This window comes from Danio rerio, chromosome 9 (genome assembly GCF_049306965.1).
Source record: "Danio rerio strain Tuebingen ecotype United States chromosome 9, GRCz12tu, whole genome shotgun sequence".
Taxonomy (NCBI): Eukaryota; Metazoa; Chordata; class Actinopteri; order Cypriniformes; family Danionidae; genus Danio; species Danio rerio.
In genome coordinates this window covers 21747392-21760216 of record NC_133184.1, presented here as the reverse complement: position 1 = coordinate 21760216, position 12825 = coordinate 21747392, and the positions used below count along the sequence as shown (strand labels likewise).

At 36.1% G+C, this 12825-nt stretch overlaps 1 protein-coding gene across 1 annotated transcript in view; it reads left to right on the top strand.

Moving 5' to 3' along the window:
- Positions 1–12825, top strand: part of igsf3 (immunoglobulin superfamily, member 3) — a 296199-nt gene that overhangs the window by 223645 nt on the left and 59729 nt on the right. The window contains exon 6 of the mRNA NM_001159666.1: positions 7568–7975. Within this exon, the coding sequence (NP_001153138.1) occupies positions 7568–7975 (408 nt within the window). The remainder of the gene's footprint in view (positions 1–7567; positions 7976–12825) is intronic.

The following is a 12825-nucleotide window of genomic DNA, read 5'->3' as shown; positions in this document are numbered from 1 at the left end:
ATATATATATATATACAGTTGAAGTCAGAATTATTAGCCCACTTTTGATTTTTTTCTTTTGTTTAACAGAGCAAGGAAATTTTCACAGTATGTCTGATAATATATTTTCTTCTGGAGAATGTCTTATTTGTTTTATTTCGGCTAGAATAAAAGCAGTTTTTAATTTAAAAAAAAAAATGTGACAAAATTATTAGCCCCTTTAAGCTATTTTTTTTCGATAGTCTACAGAATAAACCATTGTTATACAATAACTTGACTAATTACCCTAACCTACCTAGTTTACTTTATTAACCTAGTTAAGCCTTTAAATGTTACTTTAAGCTGTACAGAAGTGTATATTAAAAATATATATATTATGTACTGTCATCATGACAAAGATGAAATAAATCAGTTACTAGAAATAGGTACCTAAAACTATTATGCTTAGAAATGTGCTGAAACAATCTTCTCTCCATTAAACAGAAATTAGGGGAAAAAATAAACAGGGGCGCTAATAAGTTAGGGGGGCTAATAATTCGGACTTCAACTATATATATATATATATATATATATATATATATATATATATATATATATATATATATATGGGTGATTCTCACTAAAACGTAGTTTAAAAATTTTCAAACATGAATTTTTAAAAAAATGTTTAAATTAAATTTTGGTTTAGCAGATAATTGAAACAAAGTCTGGAGCATTTGTCAACATTAAAAAGGGATTATTAACAGTGATGTGGAGTTATTTGAGATTCTGCAATTACATTTATTTTTAAATAAACAGGGTTTTTTATTTTTATTGTTTTTTTTTTAATTACCGAAACACCGTACACAATTGATAACACTTTTTTTAATGTATTTTGATAAAACCTGATGTGTTTTCAAAATAATGTGGCTAACCTGAAAGGACATAATTTGTAGACTATGCACATACATTGAAAAGCAAACGATTAAACAATATTAATAAAATATCACTTAAGGAACATTGGTTGCGGTAATGATAAATAGGTTGCAGAATTTAGGTTAATCATTTCAACATTGATTTTAAGTATATTATTAGATTTTGTATATTATTAGATTTTTTTAAAAACATTTAATATAGAATATTAGTGCTCTAAAACATAACTTTAATTTCAAAGAAAAATGTCCACTTGCTTGGATAAGCTGAAATAAATCATCATCTATAGTACAGCTTTAACCCTCTGGTGTCCCTTATTTAGGAGTTAAATTTGTGGGCGTAGCCAGTTAAAAAGGGATGAACAACTAAAGTACCCACAGTTTTTTTTTAGCTTATTACTGTATATTTAGCTAAAATGATGTAGCAATCATATTTATATAATACATGGTTTCTGCTACATTCATTCTTCCATGTCGGGACGCCACGGCAAAATTCATCCCGCCACAGCTACATTACAGCTTCTCATTCAAAACATTTTATTGTTTTAATAGCAGGTGATACTCGCACCAAAACTTACTAAAAGGTTAGTGAATTATAACAGTGCAAACTTTTTTTTAACCGTAGTAATGCTGTGCATTATTTGTTTGCGCTTAAGGTTATGTGCTGACTGTCTGACTGACAGGTGCATGATGCGTGAGGCCAGCAAACATGACGTATAGCCGTTTCACTTTACTTCAGGACACATTAATATCGCTCTGTAGGTCTATTAGAGACATTCATAAATATTCCTAGCAAATCTAATATATGCTAGAGACATAAACGCACTAAATCACACTTCAGCAGCGTTTATTTGAGAGCACACAAGAAGATCTGCTTGCTTTTGCTTATATTTGAGGGGGTGTGCAAGAAGAAGGGGATGTGCACGAGCAGAGGAAATAGGCATGCAAGCAAAGAGATCCCCGTGCTGTAGGCTATTACATAAATGCGATCTCGACTTCTAATACTGCGCTTACGACATTTGTCATTGAAATAACGCCAAAGGTTGTTGATAGATTTGTGTAAAAGGCCTGCCGCCACAGCTGGAAAAAATCCTAGAGGAAACACTGTAATATTTGTATTATTTTGCATTTTGTTTGGGGGGATTGTGGTAAAAATGTATATTTATGCAGTAATTAACACACATTTCCCCTATTGAAAACAATGGAATTTTTGTAATTTTTATTTTTAAATAAGTTTAAATTAGTGCTGTATTTCCGAGTAGGGTCTGTCTGCGGACTGCAAGACAGTGGCATAATATGAAGGGGCATAACTTGTAGTAGAGGCAGAATTTAAAGTCATGGAGACCCACATGTCACTCTATGTTGTCGGCATGATGGCGATGTACCCATCAGTTATTAACATCTACACCTACTAGGGATGGGAAGATTAACCGATATGTATCGATACGCGGTCATGCGCGTGCACGATGCGAGTGCATCGGTTGAGCAGCAGAGGATGAATGAAATTTTGGAAGCAAATCGAGATACATCGGTTTTTGCGAGATGCATCGATTTTTCCGAGATACAGCTTATATTTTTAATATAGAATGTATTTTTTATTTATTAACAAGTGTTGTCAACCTGTTTTGGCGCATAATTTAATCGACCTACATAAAGTAAGCCTTAACAACGGATTTGCGGATGTGTACACTTACACTACAACTCAGTGTATCAGGTGTGCGGATGAAGCTAGTGGAGCTAGTGGAGTATTAACTTGTATTACCATTTATTAGTTATATAAATTAAAGACTTGAATAAAATTTTTTGTAAATTGTAAGGTAGATGGTTTCAAGTTTGTGAGTTCAGTTGTCTGAATTGGATCACACTAGTCATGCAATGTCACCAAATTCATCATGCATTGCAATCTTGGAAATATATGTGAATGACATTGGTTACTGTTTATTTTTGTTACATGGGGTCGGTTCTTCGTACCTGGCTTAAATGATCTAAGATGATTTGACAGATCTTGGATTCTTCAGTCTTGAAAACTGATCTCTGGCTAATTTGATTCTTCAAACAGGTTCGCAAATCATGTTAAAATGTCTGGATGAACTATTCTGAGATCGCTGCGTGTGTTGTGAAGGACAGATCTGTCAGTCCTCCAAATCATGATCAACAATGCAAGGATTGGCTGACAGCACAGTAGTGTAATGACATTATCTGATTATTATTCAATTATTCATGTGAGCAAAAATCCATAAAACTGGTAGTAAACTCTTCAATAAATATGATACCCAATAACTTTCCACATTTGTTGTGAACTGCAGGCTTTACATTTTCATGTGTCAAGAATATTTGGCAATTTATTTAGTTTTACATTTTAGAGTGGATTTTCTTTATTTTAATAGCCTTGCTAAGCTATTTAAAATTCCTAATCTGCAAATTTAAATGAATTTTGCATTGAAAAAGCAATTTTGATATTGGTAATGGTGTCTGCAACTTCTGCAAAGCATTAAATCAATATGCATGACTGCATAAATTATTATTCCTTTACAAAACAAACCTCCTAAAAGCAGTAGAATATTGTGCATGTCTATTATCATACACAAATTGTAGAGCTGGGTCGGTACCTTAAAATAGTATCTTTTTGAATCTATAAAGTAAATATTAATAAATGCTCTCTTTGATCCCCTTGAGGAGAAACACCCCATTTTGTACTTTTATTTTTGAGTGCAGATTGCATACGTTTTACTTATTTATTTTTATTTTTAAAACTTATGTGTAAATAAACATACATATTATTAATTATTGCTAATTATTATAAATTATAAATCTATAGATAATTTTTTTTAACTATTTGACTATTTTCCCAAGTGTATAAAATCTATAGGTTACTACCGTCAGAAAATGTCAGAATTCTGTACATACTTTCAGTATTACCTTTGGTTGAAATGACATGATATAATCCTGTTCATATAAAATAAGCCTGCTCTCCATTAGGTTTGAGCTACCAGAACTGTTGCAATGACAACAACTCTTGGATGCGTTTCGAAGAATGAAACAATTCTGGATCGTGTCAAATCTTCAATAACCAAATCCAGCTAATTGAGTAATTCACGTACGATAAACAGACCCCGGGACTGCGAAAACCATGTTTGTTTGCTTGTTTTTTTTTGTATTTTTTTTTGTCAGCAAAAGTCTAAAAAGGTGACACCATTTGATCATACTACAGATTACACTCCCACATTGTTGTATTCTGTCCTATAGACAGTCCAATCAGGTTCGGAGACAATTAAATAAAGGAACAAGATACAGCTAACGAGGATGCTGTTGGACACACTGTAACTGTCATTGTGTAGATTTCTCACTGAAAATTGTATTGTATATGTATACTGTAAACAATATTTTGATAAACATAGAACATCTTGAAAACAGTCTTCTTAACCGTATACATGTGAGTTTTGCTTCTAAACGTCTTGTTGAAGGTTCTCACTCGTCCTCTTCTTTCATAGTGTGTCAGATTCTTTGTTTTTGCCATTTAGCCCAAAATCTACTTGTCATCCAGTTAGATATTAAGTATTTTCTATTTCAATGTTCTCTTCATATTTATCTGTGCTGTAGATACTTTTCTAGAAACAGAAGAAATAACTGACTTCTGCTAAATCTCTACTTTTTTCATTCTTGCACAGAGGACAATTTCATAGTGATACCTGCTTTCAAATTACTGCTTCATGAAGCTTCAAATGCCTTATAAATTCATTTCGAATTAGTGGTTTAGAGCAATTGCCAAGTTTTTTTTTTTTTTTTTTTCGAAGTATTTTGACATTGCAATGGTTTTGTGCCGGGGGGCAATTTCTGTGAAACTGCCATTTCTTGGCATTGTTTTGTGGTACACAGTCTTTTTTATCTGATCTCATTCCATTTTGAATTCAAGCTCAGAAGAAAACCGGGTATTTTGTATTCCCATGGCACAGTAGTTTTGCCTGCAGGAAACGCTGCTATTGATTCACCACCGATAATCAACTTTTTTTCAATATCTGAGGAAAATTCAGCTCATCAAATGTCAGAAAGTGGTTTTCCTACTTTATTGCTTCCAGGATTAGTTTCCATGTGCTCCATAGACAGGGAGTTTGTGTGTAATCTGCTTTTGGCTGCTTTCCGATGTTGCAGCCAGCAGGATTGAGCTGATGTACTACAGGTCACCTTGTCCAAATTTTTATCAAAATAACACAGAGTAGATTAGCTAAGCCATTCTTAAGCTTTCCACCCAAACTGAGCTTTTGCTAGCCGTTCTCAGCCCAGTGAGCGTATGAACTCTCAGGATTTCTCTCAGGAAGTCTTATTAATATGCAGACGGAGTAGTGCGATAATGTAGACATGCTACTTTACTGCCCCTTTCCTTTAATAGATAGTTTGCATAATTGAAGGACACCGAGGCTGTGCAAATGAAATTCACTTCCTCACCTCTGCCAGGCCCTGTGGAAAGACTGAGATCTGGGCAAAGCTTGTGCCTGGCGGGTGCTGTGCAACCTACCCTCTGTTACAGCCCAGCAGCAGGTAGGCCGGGAATGGATCTCGCTGTCTCCATCTCCGTATGGCCTCCAGCTGCTGTCATCTGTTTCAAGCCCAAACACTCAGAAGGGGCCAAATGATGTTTTACCCTTCCACTGGGAAAATTATTGCGAGTTCCAGCTCAGGCTCGTGCAAAATTTCGACCGCCCCCCTTCAAACGGGAAGACAAAACAGTTGGGGCATTCCCTTGTAATGAGTTTATTTTCCCCTGTGATGGTGGATTGTATGTGCAGTGCAGATGTAAATTGCTACTGAAGGATGCCAGTAGCAATTCGCCAGGGACTGGGCTTGTTGTCTATATGCCCATTAGCAGATTCACACTCTCATCAGTATCAGCTGTGAATTCACAATTAAGTCACCCGCAGTTCTCTCATCATGTGACAGGCTTGTGCTGAGGGTGGCCAGCGCTAGCAGCTAAGATGACCTCCGCTTTCACTGTCAGGCAAAAATAGAAGTTTTACAGAAAGGAATGAAGAGTTATATTGTATTGGAAAAAAACTTCTGTCTATCTTTCTGTCTGTACATCTATCTGTTCACCTATTGATCCATCTATATATCCACGCCCTTCCAATGTTATCAATCAGTTGAATGGGCATTATCAATGGTTATCAGCTGAGTGGCCAGTAGGGGCTTTCTGCTCCTACTATAGGCTCAGAAGACTGTTATCTTCCATCCACATCAGCTATACTAATAGAGACGACGCCAGATCCAGAACTGTTTTTACATTACTGTAACAGATGGGTTTAAGGTTGGGGTAGGGGTAGACATTAATGAAATATATAAATAATGTGAAATTGGGCAGTGCAGTGGGTAGCATGTTCGCCTCACAGCAAGAAGGTCGCTGGTTCGAGCCTCGGCTCAGTTGGCGTTTCTGTGTGGAGTATGTTCTCCCTGCATTCTCGTGGGTTTCCTCCAGGTGCTCCGGTTTCCCCCACAGTCCAAAGACATGCGGTACAGGTAAATTGGGTAGGCTAAATTGTCCGTAGTGTATGAGTGTGTGTGTGGATGTTTCCCAGAGATGGGTTGTGGCTGGAAGGGCATCCGCTGCGTAAAAGCTTGCTGGATAAGTTGGCGGTTCATTCCACTGTGGCGACCCCGGATTAATAAAGAGACTAAGCCGACAAGAAAATGAATGAATGAATGAATAATGTGAAATCTAATGAATAATATAAATAATTATCGTTAACTTCTGGCCACAGCTGTATGTAATCTGTAGCTGATTAACCATGTGGATGGATGATAACAGCCTTCTGAGTACATAGTACAGAAGTTGAATCACAATGCAAAAAATTATTTTCTTACCTTGTTTTGTCTCATTTCTGGTCCAAATATATAAAAAAACAAATCTAAGAGCAAGTGTAAGACATAGGTTATTTTTTGTTTTACTTCTGAGTACTGGCCCATATCTATCAGTTGATAACCACTGATAACAGCCATTCGATCGAGTGATATATACGAATTGGCTGATATATATCTCTGTATTTTATTTATAATTTATCCAAATATGAAAGAACTTATATGGTATGTTCTTAAGGGACATGATTCTAGGCCTATCATGATATCTGTTTTTTTGTTGTATGATATATTTCACCAAAATATTTTGGGATAATCAATATTATTGTCATTTTAAGACCATTTTATGCCACTCATTATATAATGCCAGAATGGCAATACAATATCATCACAATGCAAGCACACAAAGAACACATAATATTACATTTTTTTTGAATATTTACAAAATGTAAGGTAAAATTATTTTCAGTTGTCAGACACCCACATGAAAATATATTCTAGTCATTTATAGTAAACAGTTTCATAATCTTACTGAAACTGACACCTCTAATAGAAAAAAAGGTTGCACAATTAGCTAAAGTATTTCTAGAATGGGTTTTGTATGGGTTATATTTATATATTGCATCACTAAAGATGATTGAGGTCATGTCCATGTGTTGTGCAATAAGTCGATATATTGATTATTGTGACAGGCCTACATAATTCTGACCTTTATTTCTGATTGAATACATGACTGAATTGTATTGTTACAATGCAAATATTTTTTAGATTAGATAGATTAGATTAGATAGATTTGCAATGCTAAATTAATTCTTATTTTGTTCTTCTTCCAGAATCTTTCTTCTTCGTGTCAGCCTCCTCCCGCACGCCCAGTGTTACATTTGGTGACTCGTTTGACCTACAGTGTATTGTGAAGCCGCGACACAATCCCAACGTTCCCGCTGCAGTCACATGGCGATTTCAGCCAGCAGAGGGCGATGGAGAGTTTAAAGATTTGGTGACTTTCACACGGGATGGTACTCTACAGTGGGGCGATCAGCTGCTGGGTCTGGGCACACGTACTACAGTGGATCGTACGCCCACTAACACCAACTTCCGGCTTAGCATTACCCGGGCTGGACGCAAAGAGGCCGGGACGTACCAATGCGCTGCCCTGCTTTTTCGGAGGAATTACGATGGCACCTGGAGCACAGTGGCTAACCGCACATCCAACCCTCTGGGCATCAGTGTACTTCAGCCTGGTAAGTCTAAAAATGGCTTCCATCGCAGGAAAGGTGCATGTAGGCAACCTGACTGCTTGACTGGGGGCAAAAAACGACCATGACTGTTCTGACACCGCCAAGTTACAGATAGATTTCACTGACACCATTTATCGTTTTGATTTGTAACTTGGAAATGTGCGAGTGGCAGAGTGCTGGAGTCAAATCCCAGCCTCCAAAATGAGCACAAGAGGTATAAAGAAGCACAGATGGCAACTCACACTTTTCTTTCACTTCCCAAATAAAGATTTCACTGATAATGCACCATGTTGTAGTCTGGCCTAGTTTCACAAGTTTCACCCTCACTCGATCTCTCTCCCCTTCATTTGTCATGTGTATTTGACAGGATATCTGTTGTTAAGGAGTGACGTATTGAACATTGTTTCTGGATCCAAGCTTCTACTCATCAATTGAGAAACCCTCAAACTAAATAGCCATTTGTGTATCTGATAGCGTGGTTGGACCCAGAAACTGTGACTTCATACTTAACAATCGGATTGGCGTTTTGTGTGTGTGTGTGTTTGAGTGTGTGTGCGCGCAGATGAGGCAAGTCCTCCTAATGGCCTGGAGTATGTGAGAAAGAGGTGGTTAATATCCTCCATGCGGACGAAAGAAAGCGATTAGACTGGAAGAATATGAGGAAAATAATGGGGGAGGGGAGGGAGAGAAGGTCATTAGACTGAAAATTGGAGCTTATTAAATCCAGTCCCTCTGGACTTCAGTCCCTGGATTGAATAGTCTTGCTCCCTAAAGAAAGGCCACCTCACTGACCTCACACACACACGCATGCATGTTTGTTTGTCTGCTCTGCTGGAAACTTCCATTGGCTTCTATTTTTGGTTCTAAGCAAATTATATTCATCCCATAACCCATTACACAAATCTTTTGCATTTGGATATATAAGATATTTTATGTCATGTTTTTTAAGTGGAATCATAATTTGTGTCTAATTTGAACTCCACTTTATTATTGTTGGTAAAGAATAGTCATTCATTCGTTCATTCATTTATTCATTAATTCATTCATTCATCCATTTTTTATTTATTTATTTTACACTAAGAATGCTTGGGGTTTTAATAGAGATTTAATATATAAATATTGATATTGAAAAATATCTGGTAAAATATTATTTATTGTCATCATGGCAAAGATAAAATAAAACAGTTATTAGAGATGAGTTATTAAAAATATTATACTTAAAAATGTGTTAAAAAGAAAAATCTGCTCTCCGCTAAATAGAAATTGGTAAAAAAATAAACCGAGGCTATTAATTCAGGGGGTTTAATAATTTTGACTTCAACTGTAAATGGTTTGCAAATAATCAAGACATAATACTTCTATTTTCAAAATATATTCATTTTTTGTTTCTTGTCCTGTCTCTGTAATTCTGTTGTACTGTAAGCTCTAGGGTTATTAATTCTGACTTTAACTGTGTATAATCAAGCCCATAATTATTCATAACGTTTGCCAAGTTTTACTTAAAGTAACTGTTATTCAACTAGCAAGTTTTTTTTAATGACAGAAATGACACAGGCTTTTTAACATTTTATGTATAAGTATTTAAAAATGATGTCACTCAACCACTTTTACTTTTACTTAAAACATTTAATTAAACTAAAGCTTCAATGAAGGTTGACCGTAAGGCTGCACAATATATCATGTCAGCACCATCAATATACAGTAGCAATGTTCACATTCACAATATTCAAATCGCAAAGATATGTCAAGTAGTTAACCAGGAACTACTGAATTGTATTTAATCACTGTATATATGGAATTTATATGATTTATCCCAAAAAAATCTTACGTAGAATATGTGTCTTGTTTTTGGTCCAAATATCTACATGTCAATGTGTTAAAAAGATTATTTTAGAAAATTTTCTTAAAACAAGCAAAAATCTCTTTATTTTGGTTTATTTCTTCTGACAATTAATAACACTAAACAATATTTTTGCTTGCTGTTTTAGTATGCCTCATATTTTAGCATGTAAATGTTACAGCATACCAAAAAGGTTTTAGTATGGTTTGTGTTCATGCAAGTGAGACAAGTGTGGTGCTAATCGACAAGAGAAGGCACCAATAAGGGTCCATACACCATACTAATTAAGCAATGCAACTGTTTATTGCTGGTACACACAGCTAATACCAATTATCCCAATAATATTCAGTAATCATGAATCATACTCATAAACATCATTAATCGAAATACAACTAAATTGCATAAAAGGCTTATAATGCGAAATAAAGGTGAGATTACATGAAGAAAAGACAGATAATGAAACCCCAAGCAATTTGATATAAGTATTTACAACCTCAAAGTAGACATGGAACAATACCCGTGTTCAAGGTATACCACGGTTTGGAAAAGTCAAGGGCTGCGTCCGAAACCGCATACTTCCATACTATATAGTACGCTAAAATCAGTATGTGAGCCGAGTAGTATGTCCGAAATCATAGAATTCGAAAAATAGTATGCGAGAAAAACCTGGATGACTTACTACTTCCGGCCAGATTCTGGACTGCGATTCCCATGCATACTCTGCTATTCCATGATGCCCCGCGAAGCGAATTCATGAATGAGAGTATAGCGACGCAAATTACGCAGGTACGTCACGTGACTATGTCAAAATGGCTGATGTAGTACGTCCGAATTCCATTTATACTTTTCACTTTCATATTGTATAGAACATACTTTTCTAACGGCCGGGTAGTACGTTTAAATTCAAATGCAGTACCTACTGAGTAGTAGGCAGTTTCGGGCGTTTTTTTAGGACAACAATATCTTAAGCAGAAAAGATATTCAAAGATGCTGTTTTAAGTTGTAAAAAAAAGTTTTAAAAAATCTGTATTTTTGAAACAAATGAAGACAGCAGAAGTCAATAATTACTTTGAACATGTTTACTGCTCCAAAATATTTAAAATATTTCTCAAATTAAAATATATTGTGTACAAAGGGGAAAGGGGTTTATTTTTTTACTCAGACATTTAAACAGAATATATTTCAGAGCAGTAGCCACAAAACCGTAATACCAGGAAACCGTGATATTTATATCCAAGGTTATCTTACCGTCAGAATCTTATACCGCCCCATGCTAACCTCAAACACGTGCCATCATTTTCCACTTCAAAGACTGAGGAGCCCATTTCAGTCACATTAGAAAACCAACACGTATGTCTGAGAATTCCAGGCGTTGTGCACTTATCCCACGGCTGAGCTTCCAATGTTTTAGCAAGAAACCCTCACCTTTAAAGTCAAAGTTTGGGTGCTGGCCAAAAGCCGGCCTATTTGGTAAGAGACAAGTGTGAGTTAATCAGGCCCACCCTCTCTCTCAACTAGGTGCACATTATTTCTGATTGCAAAGTACAAATTTGAGGTTTGTTGTGTCAGCATGATTATCTAGAGTTAATATTCTACCTCCTGAAATTTGGAGGAAGTTAACCTCTGGTTATTTGGTCATGCTTGAGGGTCAATATTTTACCTCCTAAAATGTAAAGAAAGATGTGAAATTAACCTTAAGGTCATGAGACCTACTCTGTTCATTTGGTCGTTCGTTGAGCGCAACATTATAACATTAAGAGCAATACACTTGCTCTTAGATTTGTTTTTTTATATATTTGGACCAGAAATGAGACAAAACAAGGTAAGAAAATCATTTTTTGCATTGTGATTCAACTTCTGTACTCAAACAAGAAACATTAAATAGTGCTATTCAAACTGTCTTCTGAAAATGTATCCAAATCGAAATATTTATTGCAAAAAAAAAAAAATTTGATTTAAATCAAAATCTGATTTTTCCAATATCATGCTGTTGACAGATTTTAAGATTAAATTTAAGGTTTTACTTTACCAAACTCAATTATGTTTCACTTTAGTCAAGTTTGTCTTGGGATGCAGATCAATAGAGCACCTCTACATTGTTTCAGTATATATTGTTTGTGAGCCAGACCGTCTCCACAGAGCTCATTGGCATGGAAACACACTCCTGTCTGGCCCGAGTCTAGCCATGGACTCTCTACAGCAGAGTCAGTCCAGCAGATGTGTTTATTCCTTCCACATGCTTCTCTATTTATTCAGTGTATGTGAGTGTGCCTGCATATTTAGTTGACAATATTCACAACCTTGACACTACATAAACCATAAAGTGTGCTTCAATGTTTGTATGCATGAGACCTCACAGCGCCGCCTCGTCCATCTCTCCATTTCAAGTTGTGTTTGCAAGCCCCTTAGTAAGAATCAATGCGAGGACTTGGCAGGAGTTAATGGCTGTAAGACAACCCTGGGGTGGAAACATGCTCTGTTCCCCCCGCAGGCCTGCTCCCTGCCCTCCGGCGGCTTGCGAATCAGTGCAGCCCGCTGGAGACTTGCTTGTAGGTACACTAGCTCATTTCAGCCCGAGGTTCCCCTGTTACAGAACATTTCTACACAGGATTGCTCTTTTATGTTGCTGATGCTTTTTTGGAATGTAAGATGGCTCGAGTGATTGAGGCAGATAAACAACGCAATCTAGAATGTCATGCATTTGGAATTTATGAAGCATTTTAAATCGATTCTGCTAACAGCACAGTTACGAGTTCTATTACCAGCATCATCTCCAATTTACTGCATATTATACTTTCAGTCGAAATCAAAAGGTTTATTGCAGCTGACGCATCACTTAAGTCTATCAGGGGAAATTTTAGGCAAACAACAAGCATGTGTGGCTTTTTTTTCTTTCTTGGAACACAGAAGGAGAATTGAAATTGTTGCTTTTTGTTTGATATTTGTTTTTTGTATGCTTGCAATCAGAGCTGGAGATTTTGTGAGAGGGAAAACAAAAGTGGGCATTTATAAG